Source organism: Anabas testudineus, chromosome 13, assembly GCF_900324465.2.
Source record: "Anabas testudineus chromosome 13, fAnaTes1.2, whole genome shotgun sequence".
Classification (NCBI taxonomy): Eukaryota; Metazoa; Chordata; class Actinopteri; order Anabantiformes; family Anabantidae; genus Anabas; species Anabas testudineus.
The window spans coordinates 25,816,197-25,834,792 of record NC_046622.1 but is presented as its reverse complement, the minus strand read 5'-3'; the positions used below and the strand labels follow the sequence as shown (position 1 = coordinate 25,834,792).

General features: G+C 40.6%; 1 protein-coding gene across 5 annotated transcripts in view; it reads right to left on the bottom strand.

Moving 5' to 3' along the window:
* The window catches only part of myo18ab (myosin XVIIIAb), a 145,847-nt gene that overhangs the window by 24,965 nt on the left and 102,286 nt on the right, over nucleotides 1-18,596 (bottom strand). For all 5 annotated transcript variants that reach the window (XR_003299023.1, XM_026364021.1, XM_026364045.1 and 2 more), the window contains 5 exons: nucleotides 18,482-18,586; nucleotides 18,217-18,363; nucleotides 17,737-17,850; nucleotides 7,664-7,780; nucleotides 1,839-1,922 (listed from right to left, as the gene is read on the bottom strand). Coding sequence is in view for 4 of the 5 variants with exons in the window: in XM_026364021.1 (XP_026219806.1) it covers nucleotides 1,839-1,922; nucleotides 7,664-7,780; nucleotides 17,737-17,850; nucleotides 18,217-18,363; nucleotides 18,482-18,586 (567 nt within the window). In the remaining variant the exon portion in view is untranslated. The remainder of the gene's footprint in view (nucleotides 1-1,838; nucleotides 1,923-7,663; nucleotides 7,781-17,736; nucleotides 17,851-18,216; nucleotides 18,364-18,481; nucleotides 18,587-18,596) is intronic.

Below are 18,596 nucleotides of genomic sequence, written 5' to 3'. Positions count from 1 at the left end.
CATTGTTATGCAGATAATACCCAGCTATACTTATCTATGAAACCAGAAGAAACTCATCAACTAGTCAATTTTCAAGCATGCTTAAAAGACACAAAGGCCTGGATGTCCTCCAGTTTCCTTCTTCTAAATCTAGACAAGACGAAGGTTATTTTGTTTGGGCCTAACAATCTCAGAGACACTATGTCTAATCACATTCTCACTCTTGATGACTTAGTATTGGCCTCAAGTAATACTGTGAGAAATCTTGGAGTTATCTTTGACCAGGATATCTCCTTCACTTCATACATAAAAGAAACCTCTAGAACTGCGTTTTTCCATCTGAGGAATATTTGTAAAATTAGCAGCATCCTGTCCCAAAGTGATGCTGAAAAACTAGTTCATGCATTTGTTACTTCCAGACTGGACTATCGTAATTCGCTACTGATAGGATGTCCCAAAAACTCCTTAAAAAGCCTCCAGTTAATCCAAAATGCTGCAGCCAGACTTCTGACTGGAATTAGCAAGAGAGATCATATTTCTCCTACGTTAGCTTCTCTCCATTCGCTCCCTGTAAAATCCAGAATTGAATTTAAAATGCTTCTCCTCACATATAAATCGCTTAATAATCAGGCTCCATCTCATCTTAAAGACCTTATAGTTCCATATCTTCCAAGCAGAACTCTACGTTTTCAGGCTGCAGGTTTACTTGTGGTTCCTAAAATTTCCAAATGTAGAATGGGAGGCAGAGCCTTTAGCTATCAAGCCCCTCTCCTGTGGAACCAGCTTCCAGTTCAGGTTCCGGAGACAGACATCCTCTCCACATTTAAGACTAGACTTTGTTGCCTGCGGTTCTTTTCTCTCTTCTCTTTCCACTCACCCCAACCAGTCGAGACAGATGGCCGCCCACTATGAACCTGGTTCTGCTGGAGGTTTCTTCCTCTAAAGGGAGTTTTTCCTCGCCACTGTTGCCTAAAGCTTGCTCAAAAGCTTCTCCTGTGCATCCTATTCTTGCATACAACTTTAACATTGTATATCCTGTCCTTTAAAAGTATAGTTTTTCAGATAAAACTAGTATCTCTAATGGCATAGGACAGTGCTTGGACCAACACTCAGCCTACAACAAAAAATGACACCTCGTCTCAACACCTTGCCTGTTACCTTCACCCCCTGACACCTCACCAGGACTAAGCACTAAAAACATGCATAACTAATTTTTAGTTGAGGAAGAAATTTTGCTAATGTAAGATTAACAAAGAAAAAGGACCACATGAGATCCCCACCATGATACTCAAGGTATGTCCTGAACAGCTTGCAGAGATTTGTATCATATCTTGCCTGGTTCTGTAGTATGGTTCCTGTGGCAACAAATCTGGGGAGTAAACCTGTCCTATCTGAAGTGGAATGTGGATTAGTTTAGGCGCTTATATAAATGTCAGCAAATTACTACCAGTGTCATGGACTACATCTTTAATGCAAGCAACAGGTAATTGAGGATGTTCTAACAAAATATGTTGTCAGACTGAAACTGAACAGTTTGCAGGCTATAGCAGACAGGAAGACGGTGAACAAGATCTCTCTCTCATTTCTTCAACATGTGCCAAATGAACCCATCTGCCAGAGATAAATTAATCATTTTATAAATGTTCTTTTCTTTTGTCTTTTTTGATCATTCCTGTGTTTTATTTGACTGCAATTATCAATAAAATAATACAATAATTACATGTCTTTACAAAACATTTTGGTCAAAATGTGTTGGTTTTTTTTTATGTGTTTATATTTCTCCTTTCTTGTTTTACTGTGCTTTTAGGACTTTAAGTACTATAACATTTATTTGCTATAATTGGAAAAATGGTATCTACCTTCTCCTGAACCTCTTGCTTTTCCTTGAGGGCCTCCTCAAGCTGAGCCTGTAGATCACTGATTTGAGCCAGGTTCTGGGCCGACTGCAGACAAAAAAAACAGGAAATAGCCAAATTATCAGTTAAACAGCTTACAGACAATATATACAACAAAGTGTAAATACATTAAATACCACAATAAAAACCCTGAGCCTTTTAGAATTGTATGGTTTTCTGCATTAAGTTTTAATAAAAGGTTATCTGATCTTTATCTAAGAGTATAAACAAACAATTGAGAACTACCATTAAAACTTAATACTGCAAATGGGAAAAGTATGTGAACCCTTGGAATAAAGACCATAAAAAAAGATAACTGGAGTCAGGTGCTCGCATACTTGGTGTCTTAAGAAAATTACTTTGTAGGTGTGGACTAGAGAGACAGCCAAAGATTTAAGGGCATCATTGAAACTGGCTAACATCTGTGTTCACAGTACGTAAAAAATTTTAACAAGCAAGGTCTATGACACTACAAAGGAAATTGCTGCTTACAAAAAAGAACATTGCTGCATGCTTGAAGTTTGCGAAAGGGCAAATGAACACAGCACAACAGTACTGGCAAAATGTTTTGTGGGCCGATGAAACTAAGATTGAACTATTGGAAAGAACACACAGTTCTACATCTGGCACAATAAAGGTACGGCATATCATCATAAAAACATCATCGCAATCGACAAACAGTTTATTTAAACTGAAAACGCAACACCCCTGAGTAGCTAATTAGCTTACTAGCTAGCAAGCTAGTTAGATTGATATGGTTGCTAAAGGTAAATGGTTCTATTTCAGATGTTAAGAACAACATGGGTAAGTTCACTTTTTTTCCTGTAGGTATATATTCATATCTGTGCTGGACACACAATATAAAATTATATTGTAATAAAATTATAAAAATACATTTTAATTAATCACATACACACATGCACAAGACTTTTATGGTAAGTGTCTGACATCTGAGCAAACCCAATCCCTTTATTTATCTGGTTTCTGCCAGATAAATTCATCTGATTAAGAGAGCAGCTGCTCAAATGCCATTACAAAGCAGCAAACAGGTATTTGAAGCTGCTGGTGCCTCTAGAGTCCCGCAAACCTCAAGGTGTAGGATCCTTCAGAGGCTTGCAGTTGTGTATAAACCTTCTATTCTGCCACCCCTAACCAATGGTCACAAGCAGAAACGGTTTCAGTGGGCCCAGACATACATTAAGACAAATTTTCAAACTGTCTTGTTTACTGATGAGTGTCGTGCAACCCTGGATGGTCCAGATAGATGGAGTAGTGGATGGTTGGTGGGTGGCCACGATGTCCCAACAAGGCTGCGACATCAACAAGGAGGCGGCGGAGTCATGTTTTGGGCCGGAAACATGGGGAGAGTGCTGGTAGGCCCCTTTAGGGTAACTGAAGGGTTAAAAAAATGACCTTGGAAAAGTATATGGAGACAACCCACTTTTTGGTACAAAAAAGAAGTGCCTTCCGCAGCAAAATCATCTTCATGCATGACAATGCACCATCTCATGCTGCAAAGAATACCTCTGTGTGATTGGCTGCTATGGGAATAAAAAATCAGAAACCCATGGTGAGCCACCATCCTCCCCTGACCTCAACCCAATTGAGAACCTTCATCAAAACGGCAGCTCTGGGAGGCTATTCTGACATCCTGCAAAGAAATTGAAGCTGAAACTGTCCAAAAACTCACAAATTCAATGGATGCAAGAATGGTGAAGGTGATTTCAAAAAAGATAAAGTAAGATAAGACTTTATTTATCCCACAATGGGGAAATTCTTTTGTCTACAGCAGCAAGGTGAGACAGTATAGAAGAATAGAAGAACAGTTTACAGTGGACAGCATCAGTATTAACCATACAAGAAAAAAATCAAAATAAAATAAAAAATTGTAGAATCAAGTAAATCAAGTGAAACATTTTTAAGTGAAGTGTCAGTAAAACAAAACTCTTTAAATTATACGACAATTAAATTACATAACAAACAACTAAATAACAACAAATAACCAGTGAGTACATAGTGTGTCACTAAAGTACTGTATTATAAAGTCTGATGGCTGTGGGGAGGAATGACCTGCGGTAGCGCCCCTTCTTGCACTGTGGGTGTAACAGTCTCGTGCTGAAGGAGCTGGTCAGAGCCTCTACAGTTTGGTGCAGGGGGTGGGAGGGGTTATCCATGAAGGATGTTAGTTTAGCCAACATCCTCCTGTCCGCCACCTCCTTGATGGACTCCAGTGTGCAGCCCCGGACAGAGCCGGCCTTCTTAACCAGTTTGTTAAGTACTACTGAGGCCACCACAGTGTCATAAAAAGTCCTTAGCAGCTGTCTGCACAAACCAAAAGACCTCAGTCTCCTCGGCAGGTGAAGGCGATTCTGGCCCTTCTTGTATAGAGCGTCCATGTTGCTAGACCAGTCCAGTTTGTTGTTAAGGTGAACACCCAGGTATTAAAATGTGTCCACAGTCTCAATGTTTGAGCCCTGGATGTTCATCGGTGAGTGTGGTGGAGGGGACCTCCTGAAGTCAAGAACTAGCTCCTTTGTTTTGCTGGTGTTTAGGATCAGATGGTTATTTTTACACCAGTCCACAAAGTTAGAGATGACCCCCCCCTGTACTCCTGCTTGTCCATCCCGGATACACAGCCAACAATGGCACTGTCATCTGAGAACTTCGGTAGTTGACAGTGGTGGGAGTTGCATTCAATTGTATACAGTTAGATGTGTAAAGTGTGACCAGAAAAGGGGAGAGCACAGTTCCTTGAGGTGCCTCCGTGCTGCAGACTACCACATCAGACACAAACTGTGGCCTGTCTGTGAGGTAGTTGATGGTCCAAGCAGCCAGATGTTGGTTCACGCCTGCCACCTCCAGCTTCCTCCTCAGCAGTGATGGCTGGATGGTGTTGAAAGCACTGGAGAAATCAAAAAACATGACTCTCACAGTGCTCCCAGGGGACTCCAGGTGAGACAGGGTAGATGATGGCCTCATCTACCCCGATGCCTGGTTGATATGCAAACTGTGCTGAGCTCACCTGGGTTCGGAGGTGGCTGAGGACGATCCTCTCCACAGCGCTCATCAGGTGGGATGTTAAGGTGACGGGTCTGAAGTGGTTCAGCTCCTTAGGATGAGGTACTTTTGGAACTGGAAGCAGGCAGGAAGTCCTCCAGAGAACTGGTAATTTCTCCAGGCTGAGGCTCTTGTTAAATATGGACAGGACCACCTCACAGAGCTGGTCTGCACACTCCCTGAGGAGTTTGTCAGGGCCTGTTGTCTTCCTGGCCTTTGTCCTCCTTAACTCCCTCCTAACCTGGTTCAGAGTGAGGCAGAGGGGGGTGGGCGGTGGCTGGTCTGGTGCTGTGGGTTGTTGGGGGGGGGGGGGGTCCCTTTGTTGCGGTCGGGGGAAGGGCAGAGTGGACTGCTTGGTGCTGAGGTGTGAACAGCTGCAGCTGGGAGGAGACACCTGGACTGGAAAGGTGTGAAGAGGGAGCCGTGTGGATGGAGACTGGGGGCTGGGCAGAATCAAATCTGTTAAAGAACAGATTCAGTTCATTTGCCCAGGCTTGGTCACCTGTGATGGCCTGGTAACCATTTCCAGCCTCACCGTGGCCTGAGATGTGTTTTAGACCTCTCCACACATCACGGATGTTGTTCTGTTCCAGGCGATGCTCCAACTTCTTCCTGTAGCCGTCTTTGCACCTTCTGATTTTGTATTTCAAATCCCTCTGTACTCTATGCATTTCCTCCGAGAGAAAGGCCCTCTTCTTCTCATTTAGTAGGGCCTTCAGCTCAGGACTGACCCGGGGCTTATTGTTGGAGAAACACAGCACTGTCTTTGTTGGCACGGTGTTTTCCACACAAAAATGTATGTAGTCCGTGATGCAGTATGTGAGACTGTCAATGTCCTCCCCATGTGGACTGCAGAGAACGTCCCAGTCTGTAGTATTAAAACAGTCCTTTAGTTGCTCTGTTGCCTCGTCAGTCCAGATCTTCACCATTTTAACTGGTGGTGTCTTTTACCACTGGAGTGTGGTGGAGCAGGGGAGAGATGAACCAGGTTGTGGTCAGAGCGTCCTAAAGTGGGGAGGGGGGCAGAAGTATATGCGTTCTTGTCCCCTGTGTGGCTGTTTACATACTGGGTGAAGTTGAGCAGGGTGGCTGAGAGGGGGGTACAGGCATGGTTAAGGTCCCCAGAGATGAGAATCGGGGCCTGCGAGTGTTGGAGCTGGGACATGGGTTATGCTCACTCACTCGCGACAGCGGCGTCGGCCGACGGAGGGATGTAAACGGTGACTACCAGTATATGGGAGAACTCCCGTGGAAGGTAGTACGGCCGAAAAAAGACAGAGCTGCTGAGACTTGCTGTCACACACGCAGCGCCATGGTAACCACACAAGGGGTCCTGTGTTAAGATGTAACATGTTTTTGATTGAAATAGCTTTTGATATCAGTAAACATGACCTCCTAATGCTGCAAATTCAACAAAAGCCCATTTTCAGTTCATTAGAACCTATAAAATAAAAACCTACCACACTCCCACCTTGCACAAACAGAGGATCTATGTAAAGATACTTTTTGGTGACTACAGCTCAGCCTTTAATACCATCATTTCGGACATCCTAACCAGCTAACTGACTGGAGTAGGCGTCCCCTCATTCACCTGTTCCTGGATTAAGGATTTCGTGACAAATCTAAACTTGGTCCCCACCTCTCCTCCACCCAAACCCTCACCCCCGGCTCTCCTCCAGGATGCATGCAGAGCCCCCTACTCTACTCCCATACATTTAATTGTGGTGGAGCCCAACACATAAACACAATTCTCAAGTTCATGGATGACACCACAGTGGTGATGAGTCTGCCTATTGAGATGAAATCCAGACACTGACAGCATGGTGCTCATCCAAAAAGGAAATCAACCTCTAGGAAGCGCAGGGCCATAACCACACTGAAACCACATAAATATGTCCACACGAGAATATAAAGAGACACACACACACGCACACGCACACCCTTCACTCAGCTGTATTGGCTCACTTAACTTCTGTAAACTTTACAGATAACTAGATAATTATTTATTAGCTTTTGATTTAGTGGCTATATTTTTTTCGTATTTCAACTGTAATTTGAATCAGGCTAATAGACACAATAAAGCTATTCCATTCTATTAAACAGTCCTTTAAACCATTCCAAACAACAAGCAACAACAAAATGCCCACAAAATACAAGGCAATGCAACATTTACCTATATGATATAAGATATAAAAAGAGAACAGTTGACAGCTTGGTGGAAAAAGTGTGTAACTGAAAGTATTAGAAACAGTATTACTACTAACTAGTATTCCGGAGATACTAAAATATTCTGTACTACTAATTCATATCCCCTGTTCTGTCACTCAATGTGGCTCATGCTTCTACTGAAGCCTTGCTGTATGCGAGTGTCAGGCATTATTTTTGAATTTATTCAAAAACATATTTGAATGTGTCCTATCCCAGCTAATATTTGTGGTTTAAATGAGCAGACCCCACGCTTTTCCCAAAATGTGTGAATGACCTATTTCTACTCTGTGGATGGACCTCTATTGAATCTTTATTGTATCTTTATATTAAAATTAAAATAGGCAGTTGCATTTCAGAAGTAGAATAACAACAGGAATGTTTCAAAGACTTTTGATAAAAATTATTGCCATTTTGCCAGAGTCTATCTTTCTTATATAAAAAGTTATTTCTATTCCTACAAATATCTCCATACGCCATAATTGTGCACAGGATATATGAAAATGACAGAGAACAGAAAAGCAGACCTGGGCCACAACAGCCTTGTGTTTCTTAATCAGCTCACTGAGGTCTTCCTGGTCCTCCTCCATCCTTGACTGTAGTTCATTCTTTTCTCTTTGCAGGCGACTCAGTTGCTCATCCAGCTAAAGGAAAAAAAAAGAACTGATGATGTCACCATGTCAGACAATGTCACTATGTGTACAACATCTGATGGCTTAGAAGAACAAAACACAGTACAATATAGAAAAGGTCAGATTTTGATGAGTTTTATTTTAGCTGTCAGTAGTGCATTAAATTATGAATGTTCAATGATATGTTGTCTAATTAGCATCAAACAACAGACTTCTCTCTATACTAATTTTGTTAGATCTTAGTGCTGCATTCTACACTATAGATCACAACATTTTATTACACAGACTGGAAAATGTCATTGGGATTAAATGAACAGCACTAGGCTGGTTGAAATTGTATCTATCAGATAGATTCCAGTTTGTGCATGTTAATGATGAGTCTTCCATGCATAGCAAAGTTAGCTACAGAGTTCCACAGGGTTCTGTGCTTGGACAGATTATTTTGACTCTATATATGTCCCCCTTAAGCAATATTATTAGGAAACACTGCATCTATTAACCAGAAGAAACTAATCAATTAATTAAACTTCAAGCATGCTTAAAAGACATACAGGCCTGGATATCCTCCAATTTCCTTCTCCTTAATTCAGACAAGACAGAGGTTATTTTGTTTGGTCCTAAAAATCTCAGAAACAGTATGTCTAATCACATTTTCACCCTAGATGACTTAGTATTGGCCTCAAGTAACACTGTGAGAAATCTCAGAATTATCTTTGACCGGGATATCTCCTTTACCTCATACATAAAAGAAATCTCTAGAACTGCCTTTTTTCACCTGAGAAATATTGCTAAATTTAGGAGCATCCTCTCCCTAAATGATGCTGAAAAACTAGTCCATGCATTTGTTACTTCCAGACTGGACTATTGTAATTCACTACTGATAGGATGTCCCAAAAACTCCTTAAAAAGCCCCAAGTTAATCCAAAAATCTGAAGCCAGAGTTCTGACTGGAATTAGCAAGGGAGATCATATTTCTCCTACGTTAGCTTCTCTTCATTGGCTCCCTGTAAAATCCAGAATTGAATTAAAATTCTTCTGCTCATATATAAATCACTTAATAATCAAGCTCCACCTTATCTTAAAAACCTCAAAGTACCATATTTTCCAAGCAGAACTCTACACTCTCAGACTGTTTACAAGTTTACTTGTGGTTCCTAGAGTTTCCAAATGTAGAATGGGAGGCAGAGCCTTTAGCTCAAGCTCCTCTCCTGTCGTACTCCCAATTCAGGTTCGGGAGGTGGACACCCTCTCTACATTTAAGACTAGACTTAAAACTTTCTTTTTTAAAAGGCTTACACTTAGAGATGGCTCAGGTTTGGTTTTCCTTTGTAGCCCTTTGTATATCATACAACTTTTGGGCTATTATAATCATCATTAATGATAATAACAATAGTAATCCATTCATTATCTACAGTTGGTAGGGGTATTTGGAGTTTTTTACGATTTTGCCTTTATACACCACAATAATGAATTTAAAATAAAACAATCAGGAAGTGACTGAAGTGTAGACTTCCAGATTTTTAAACAGGTCTCACAAAAATAGAGCATTTACTTTGGTGGAAATACAGGGGCTCAATAGTATTTAGACAATTAACCATGTGCAGACAATACCCGTGTTATTTTAAGACAAATAAAGCAGATAAAAGGACTGGATTTGATAGGTACTGAGTAGCATTTGGCAGCTGTTTGACCAGAGCTACCAATATAAAGTCCAGGGAGATTTCAATGTAAGTGAAGAAGGCTGAAAAGACAACATATAACTATAAGAGAGATTACAAAAACCTTAGACTAGGCCAAATGAACAGTTGGGTACATTCTGAAAAAAAAAAGAAAGAACTGGAACAAGGCCAGTAAGACCGCAGAAGACAACTAAAGTAGATAATCACAGAATTCTTTCCTTGGTGAATAAACACCCCTTTACAACATCAACAGAGGTCAAGAATACTCTGGGAAAGGAAAAACATATGAATTAGCAAATACCAAGATTAACTTGACCCAGAATGATAAGAATAATAATTCAAAGCATGCCTAATCATGTGTCAAACATGATGAGGGGGCTAATTTTGAGTCAAAATAAGCCCCCTCATTCCAATGGAATGGGCTCACTAGTTTTTATTGAGGATGCAACTGCTGACAGAAGTAGCAAGATGATTTCTGAGGCGTATATAGTTATACTCTCTGTTTACATTTAGCCAAATTCTAAAAAACATGTAAGGCAGCAGCGCTTCTCAGTGCAGATGGACAATCACCCTGAATATACTGCAAAACCAACTCATGACTTTGAAGACAAAGAAATCTAATATTCTTCAATGGCTAAGTCACTTGATCCCAACTCCATAGAGCACCTTTTCACTTATTGAAGTGAAAAGCTGACTGACAGCTGCAGCTGAAGACAGCTGAAGACAAGACTAAAGGCAGAAAGACCCATAAACCAGCAGCAACTCAAGGTGGCTGCAGTGAAGGCCCGGCATAATGTCCAGGGAGGAAACTCCAGACTTCAGGTAATCATTGACTGATATTTACTATTCTAGATCTTTCATAAAAACTGCTTATCATTTAGCAGTCACAGGGGTGCTCAAGCCAAGCTAACACTGGGCAAAACACTGGTCATGTACGATAAACATGTAGGTATATTTTCTAGTTCACCGGTCATGCTGTGTATGTTTTCCTTGCAAGATCTCCATAAGTAAAGTGCAACTAAAAAGACAACATCTAGAGCTAGGCTTTGATTTTGCAGGTTTGCCAGTGTATACATAGCAGAGACCCCCTTTGATCAAAGGGCCTAACAGTCACCAGATGCCTTGCACCTTTCCACTAACAGGAGCGACAGTGCAAAAGTAATCACAGTTCTGTAAAGACTACAATAATAATTTACAAAAGAGAGAATAAATAATGATTAATATCACTGTGTGAAAGGATAATGAATCTATTTAAATGTAGCAAGTAGATTAAATGAGTCAGGAATATCCATCTGAAGGAACAGACCAAACAGGATGTAGAATGAACCAAATTCTAATTTAGTGCATCCACATCTTTTACCTGAAACATGCATTTTGATTATGATGGTTAGATGTATTTATTCCTTATTTATTTTTCTCATGAGACAGCTGAGACAGATTGATTTAGTTACTAAACATAGATAGAAGTGGCACAAAAAGACTCACCGGACAGAGAGTGACAGAAAGAAGAGAGAGTCGAATGTTCTGGTGATAATATAGTCTGTTTTGTAATCCTAATCTCTCAAATTATAACAACACATTGTAAAATTTGACACAGCAGTATTTGTACTGTAAGGTATTTTGAGAATAAAATACAATCTGCAGGATGGCAGCACATAGAATGCAACCACAAGGGGACACAATTTAGCATCATCTTGTGCCAGTCCCAAGTCTGAATAAATGAAGAGGGTTGTGTCAGGAAGGGCATCAAACCTAAAACATTTGCCATATCAAACATGCAACATCTTCAATACTGGATTGGTCACACCCCGGGTTAACAACAACCACATTCTGTGCTGCTGACCTACAGGGTGCTTGTGGAAAAAAAAGGAGAGGAGGAAGGTGTGTTTGTACGCAAAGAGAGAAGAGGTAAGGCAAAAGCATAGGACTGGCAGTAGGGACTTTGAATGAAGGATAGAGAGTTGGTTGACATAATGCAGAAAGGGAAGGTGGACATACTATCTGTCCAGGAGACCAGGTAGAAATGTAGCAAGGCTATAAGCTTAGGATCAGGGTTCAAGTTGTTTTACCATAGTGTGGATGGGAAGAGAAATGGAGTAGGATTTAATCTGAAAGAGGAGTTTGTCAGGAATGTCCTGGAGGTGAAAAGAGTATCAGAAGCTTGAAGGTTAAAATTGAAGATGTGATGTTCAATGTTGTTAATTCAACTCAATTCAATTCAGTTTTATTTGTATAGCACCAATTTACAACAGAGGTTATCTCAAGGCACTTTACAGTGTAAGGTTTAAGACCTAACAGAAAATATTTATACAAAAAATTATGGAGAAAACCCAACAATCCCATTTGAGCAAGCTTTAGGCAACAGTGGAGATGAAAAACTCCCTTTAGAGGAAGAAACCTCCAGCAGAACCAGGCTCATAGTGGGCGGCCATCTGCCTCGACCGGTTGGGGTGAGTGGAAAAAGAAGAAAGAAAAGAACATCAGGCAATAAGACAACAACAAACAGCAAGAACATTGGGCAGGTGAACTGGATTCTGGAGATGTACAGCTCCAGGCCGAGGATACCTGCAGAAAATTACAGAGAAAGGGAGACAGAGAGGAGGAAACGCAACTACAGGAGAGAAGACACAAAGTTAATGACATGCAATGGTGGCATTTGCATTGATACAGGAGGAAGGAAAGAGGAGAGGAGCTCAGTTTATCAGTAGAGGTCCCCCAGCAGACTAAGCTATATCAGCATAACTAAGAGATGGTTCAGAGTCACCTGATCCATCTCTAACTATAAGCTTTATAAAAAAGGAAAGTTTTAAGTCTAGTCTTGTGGAGAGGGTGTCTGCCTTCCAACCTGAACTGGGAGCTGGTTCCACAGGAGAGGGGCTTGGTAGCTACAGGCTCTGCTTCCCATTCTACATTTGGAAACTCTAGGAACCACAAGTAAACCTGCAGCCTGAGAACATAGAGTTCTGCTTGGAAGATATGGAACTATAAGGTCTTTAAGATAAGATCGAGCCTGATTATTAAGAGATTTATGAGTGAGGAGAAGAATTTCAAATTCAATTCTGGATTTTACAGGGAACCAATGGAGAGAAGCTAACATAGGAGAAATATGATCTCTCTTGCTAATTCCATTCACAACTCTGGCTGTAGCATTTTGGATTAACTGGAGGCTTTCTAATGAGTTATTGGGACATCCTATTAATAAGGAATTACAATAGTCCAGTCTGGAAGTAACAAATGCATGGACTAGTTTTTCAGGATCACTTTGGGACAGGATGCTCCTAATTTTAATAATATTTCAAAAGTGAAAAAAGGCCGTTCTAGAGATATCTTTGATGTATGAAGTGAAGGAGATATCCTGATCAAAGATAACTCCGAGATTTCTTACAGTATTACTTGAAGCCAATACTAAGTCATTAAGGGTGAGAACGTGATTAGACATAGTGTCTCTGAGATTTTTAGGCCCAAACAAAATAACCTCCGCCTTGTCTGGATTTAGAAGAAGGAAATTGGAGGACATCCAGGCCTTTATGTCTTTTAAGCATGCTTGAAGTTTGACTAATTGAGTTTCTCCTGGTTTCATAGATAAGTATAGCTGGGTATCATCTGCATAACAATGAAGTGTTTCCTAATAATACTGCCTAAGGGGGACATATATAAAGTGAAAAGAATCGATCCAAGCACAGATCCCTGTGGCACTCCATATCTAATGGAAGATTCATCATTAACATGTACAAACTGAAATCTATCTGATAGATACGATTTAAACCACTCTAGTGACTTTGATCCCAATGACAGTCTGTGTAATAAAATGTTGTGATCTATAGTGTCGAATACAGCACTAAGATTTAACAAGACGAGTATAGAGAGAAAACCATTGTCTGATGCTAATAGAAGATCATTAGTAACCTTTACCAGTGCTGTTTCTGTACTATGTACTCCTGACTGAAAATCTTCATACAAGTTATTACTGCGCAGGTGGTCATATAATTGCTTAGAAACTATCTTTTCAAGGATGTTAGAGATAAAGGGCTGATTGGATATTGGTCTATAATTAGCTGAGTCCAGAGTAGGTTTTTTGAGCAAGGGCTTGACTACAGCAACCTTAAAAGCCTGTGGTACGTAGCCTATTTGTAAAGATAGATTGATCTGATCTAGTATGGACGTGCTGATCAAAGGTAAGACATCTTTGAGGAGTCTAGTCGGGATGAGATCTGAGAGACATGTTGATGGTTTAGAGGAATTGATTACTGAAATTAATTCAGAATGATCTACGGGGAGGAAGCAGTCTAAGTACGAGTGTGGTCTTGCAGATGAATCTAAAGTTGTTGTACAGTCCATGCTGTATGCAGGGAGGATCTGATCAATTTTTTCTCTAATAGTTGTGATTTTATTTGTAAAGAAATTCATAAAATCATTGCTGCTGAGTTTTGACGGAATACTAGGCTCAACCGAGCTATGACTCTTTGTCACCCTGGCCACAGTGCTGAAAATAACCCTAGGGTTGTTCTTATTTGCCTCTATTAATGAGGAGTAATATAAGGTTCTAGCTTTTTTATACATTATTAAACTTTCTTTCCAGGCTAGGCAAGATTCATCTAAATTGGTGGAACGCCCCTCCTTTCCAGCTTACGTGATTTCTGCTTTAAGCTACAAATTTGTGACTTGTACAATGGAGCTAACTTCCTCTGACTCACTAGCTTCTTTTTCAGAGGAGCAACAGTATCAAGTATTGTTCTGAGAGAAGCAGCATGACTATTAACAAGATAGTCCACTTGTGCTGGAGTAACGTTGAAATAACTGCCTTCCTCTGTGTTGGTACATGGCTCTGAAATAAAAGATGGAATCAGTTCCTTAAATTTGTCAACAGCATTTTCACAAACATCTACTGTAGTGAATCTTATCTGTAGATTTAGTAAAGTTTGGTAGTGTAAATTCAAATGTAATTAAGAAATGGTCAGATAAAAGAGGGTTTTGGGGGAAAACTATTAACTGATCAACTTCCACACCGTATGTCAGAATAAGATCCAGGGTGTGGTGAAAACAGTGAGTGGGTTTATTTACATTTTTGGTAAAACCAATGGAGTCTAATAATGAATTAAATGGAGTGTTGAGGCAGTTATCGTAAACATCTACATGGATATTGAAGTCACACACTATAATGACTTTATCTGCACTAAGAACTAAATTAGATAGAAACTCTGAGAATTCAGTTAAAAACGTAAGGGAGTAAGGGACAGGAGGACTATACACAATAACAAACAGGACTGGTTTTTGATTTTTCCAGTTAGGATCAGAGAGGCTAAGAGTGAGGCTCTCAAATGAATTAAAACTATGTTTAGGTCTGGGGTTGATTAACAAACTTGAGTGGAAGGCTGCTGCTACTCCTCCACCCTGACCTGTGTTTCTAGGAACATGATAATTAATATGACTTGAGGGGGTTGACTCATTCAGAGAGACATATTCATCCTGCTGCAGCCAGGTTTCAGTAAGACAGAATAAGTCTATTTGATGGTCAATTATCAAATCATTCACTAACAGGGATTTAGACGAGAGAGATCTGATATTTAAAAGTCCACATTTGATTGTTGTCTTGTTATTTTGTTCTGAGAGAGCAGTCGTCTTTATTTTTATTAGGTTTTTCTGAATAACTCCTCTTGTGTTAGTTTTAGATATAAATAATTTAGGTAGTCGGGGAGCAGTGTCTGCTCCCCGACTACCTAAGTAAAAAGGGGGTGGCTGTGGCTCAATAGGTAGAGCAGTTGACTGCCAATCATAGGATTGGTGGTTCGATTCCCGGCTGCCACGTCACATGCCAAAGTGTCCTTGGGCAAGATACTGAACCCCTAGTTGCCCCCGGTGAGTCAGGTCAGCTGCATAGCAGCTCTGCCATCGGTGTGTGAATGTGTGTGTGCTTGTGCGTGTGAATGGGTGAATGAGATGCAGTGTAAAGCGCTTTGAGTGCCTGCTAGGTAGAAAAGCTCTATATAAGTGCAGACCATTTACCATTTACACTGTCTCTATGGGGTCACAGTTTTGTGAAGAGGAGTGGTCCAAAATTACTCCAGATCATACAGGAAACGTTTGGTTGAGGTTATTGCTGCCAAAGAAGGGTCAACCAGTTATTAAGTCCAATGGTTCATATAATGTTTGTGTACTATAATTTTAAGCAGACTGTGTTTTTCTATTGTTGTGAGTTAGATGAAGATCGGAGCATATTTTATGACAAATGAATGCAGAAAACCATGAAATTCCAAAAGGTTCACAAAGTTTTTCTTGCCACTGTAAATCTTATCAGATAGATTTCAGTATGTGTAAGGTAATGATGAGCCATCCATGCACACACAAGTTAGTTACATAGTATATGTCTTCTGTGCTAAGGCCAATTCTTTTCACTGCCTTTATTTCCCCGTTAGGCAATATTATTAGGAAATATTCTATAAATTTCCATTGCTATGCAGATGATACCCAGTAAAAACTAATCAATTTATCTAACTTTAAGCATGCTTAAAAGACATTAAGGCCTGGATGAGGTAATTTTCCACTCCTAAATTCAGATAAGACAGACGTTATTTAGTTTGGTCCTAAAAACCCCAGAGACATGATGTCTAATCATATTCTTACCCTACATGACATAACAATGGTCTCAAGTAATACTGTGAGAAATCTCTGACCTATCTTTGACCAGGATATCTTCTTTACATCATACATATAATAAATCTCTGGAACTGGCTTCATCTACCTGATGAATATTAGTAAAGTATTGGTAAAATTGTTTATGCACAGGCGCAAGTCGTGCTGCAGCCGATATAGAGTTGTTCTCTTCCTTGTGATGTCTTTTCTGTATTTGATCTTATTATTTTCATTACTTTTGTGTAGATAAGTAACTAGTTTTGAAATAAACTTATACCCTTTCAGATCATGCTGTTCAAGAGAGTTTTTATCTCCATTTTTACCTTTGGATTTATACTTTCACTCATCCGAAAAACTGGAGCACAGCAGGTGCTTCATCACCATGGAGCCAGCTCCTTTGTTTACACCCGGGATCAGCTGATCTTACTGAGGACGGCCGGAGTAAAAGATGTAACTTTGTCTGGGACCTTAAACATCCCCGAAGAGATCAGAAAGAGGACAACGAGGGGATGAATGGGAGGCAAAAAACAGCAAGGAGGAAATAAAGAATGGACAAGAGCGATGTGCAGAGAGAAGGTGAGAAGATTTTAGCCGCATCTCTCCTCTCTGATTATGGGCAATGTGAGTATCACTGGACAATAAGATGGACGAACTGACAACTCTGGTGAAGATATAAAAAATATTTGTAGAGTGCAGTAGAGTGATGTGTTTTATAGAGACATGGCTGCATGACAATGTTCCAGACTCCAGTGTTAATATAGACATTGTATGCTAATGTTAAAGATGCCTACAGCTCCACTGCCCCTCTGGGAAAGTCAAATCACAACCTGGTGCATCTCCTCCCACAATACACACCTTCAGTTCAGAGGCAGCCTGCAACCATTAAAATTGTAAAGAGGTGGACAGAGGGGCACACAGCAGCCCTGAAGGGTTGCTTTGAAGATACAGATTGGAAGACTCTCTGTGAACCTCATGACATTGATGGACTGACAGACTGCATCACTGATTATATCAATTTCTGTATGGATACCTACGTACACACAAAAACCATTTGCTGCTTTCCAAACAACAAGCCCTGGATCACTCAAGACATCAAAGCCATTCTGAATGACAAAAAGAAGGCATTCAGGTCAGGAGACAGGGAGGCAGCAAAGAGGGTCCAGAGACCGCTGTCTATCAGGATCAGAGAGGGGAAGGAAGCTTACAGGAGGAAACTGGAACAAAGCCTTCTACACCAGGGAAGAGTGGAGGGGCATAAGGACCATCACTGGCTATAAACCCAGCAGCCAGGCAATGGTGGGAACTGTGGACCATGTCAACATGCCAATAATTTTTTCTATCAATTCCAAGCTGAGCCACAGAGCCCACTACAGTTCACTAACTGCTCTTCAGTCCCTCCCCAGGGCCACACAACTCAGCTACCACCCAAGTAATCTCAGCTGAGCAGGTGAGCTTTAGATTTTTCCTTCTAGTTAACAGCTTGCAATAAAATTAGGCTACGTTCACATTTTACCATGAAACATAAGATCATCTGACCAAAAATCTAAACTGAGCATTAACACCTGAACACAGACTTGTTCGTTCGACTACCAGCGGTTTTGTCCCTACAAGACACTGCCTCGAATCTGCTTCCCATGATTGAGCAGGCAATTTACTCACCGACTGTTTTGTTTTGGCGATGTCCTCCATTTGAATGTGTAGGTCTTCAATCTCCACCTCCATGGCTTTACGAGCTTTAACTGCAGTTGCACAGGTAAACTCAGACTCCTCCAGCTGGAACCGGCACAGAAATAAGTGAGTTCAATATCAGTTCAGTAGCCTTAAATGGATCTCCACTCACTTTATTACTTCTGACCACTGTTGCTGAATGCAGTGCAATGCAAAAATATGATTGCAGAACAATGGTTTGTAACCCAAAGGTTTCCAGCCCAAGGGTTGGAATCAACCAATGGTTCTCAGATTTTGGGAACTTTTCAAAAAAACCAACCAGATAAAGGAATAAAATTTTTTGGTAAAATGTGTTACAGCATAGACACATGATTTGAGAGAGAGAGTCGTCATCAATTGCTAAGAAAGATTAAATCAAATCTGAGATCAAATCAAAAGTTTTTTCTTTGTACTGTGTTTTTGTAGCTTTACCTGGTTCTTGAGCTGGGCAATCTCCCTCTTGCTGGGTGCATTATTCTTCATGTGGTCCAACATGATCTGGGCATCAGCCAACAGAGCTTTGGTTCTCTTCAGGTCTTTCCTTAAACGCTTCTCAGTTTCCATGTCACCGCCTCTCACCTGAAAAACAAGTACACTTTAGGTGTGGTGACTGAACTTACACATGCAGTGATTTTGCATGGATTTTGTTCCAGTTCCAGTAAGACTGAGATCCATTACAATATGTCAGTGTAATTACCCTTTCTTGTGCTGACAGGAGCTTTGAATCTAGCTCTCTCTTCTCCTTCAGCACCTTCTGTTTCTCATCATACTGTTCTTCAAGCTGAACTTCCATTTGCTTCAGCTACAAACAC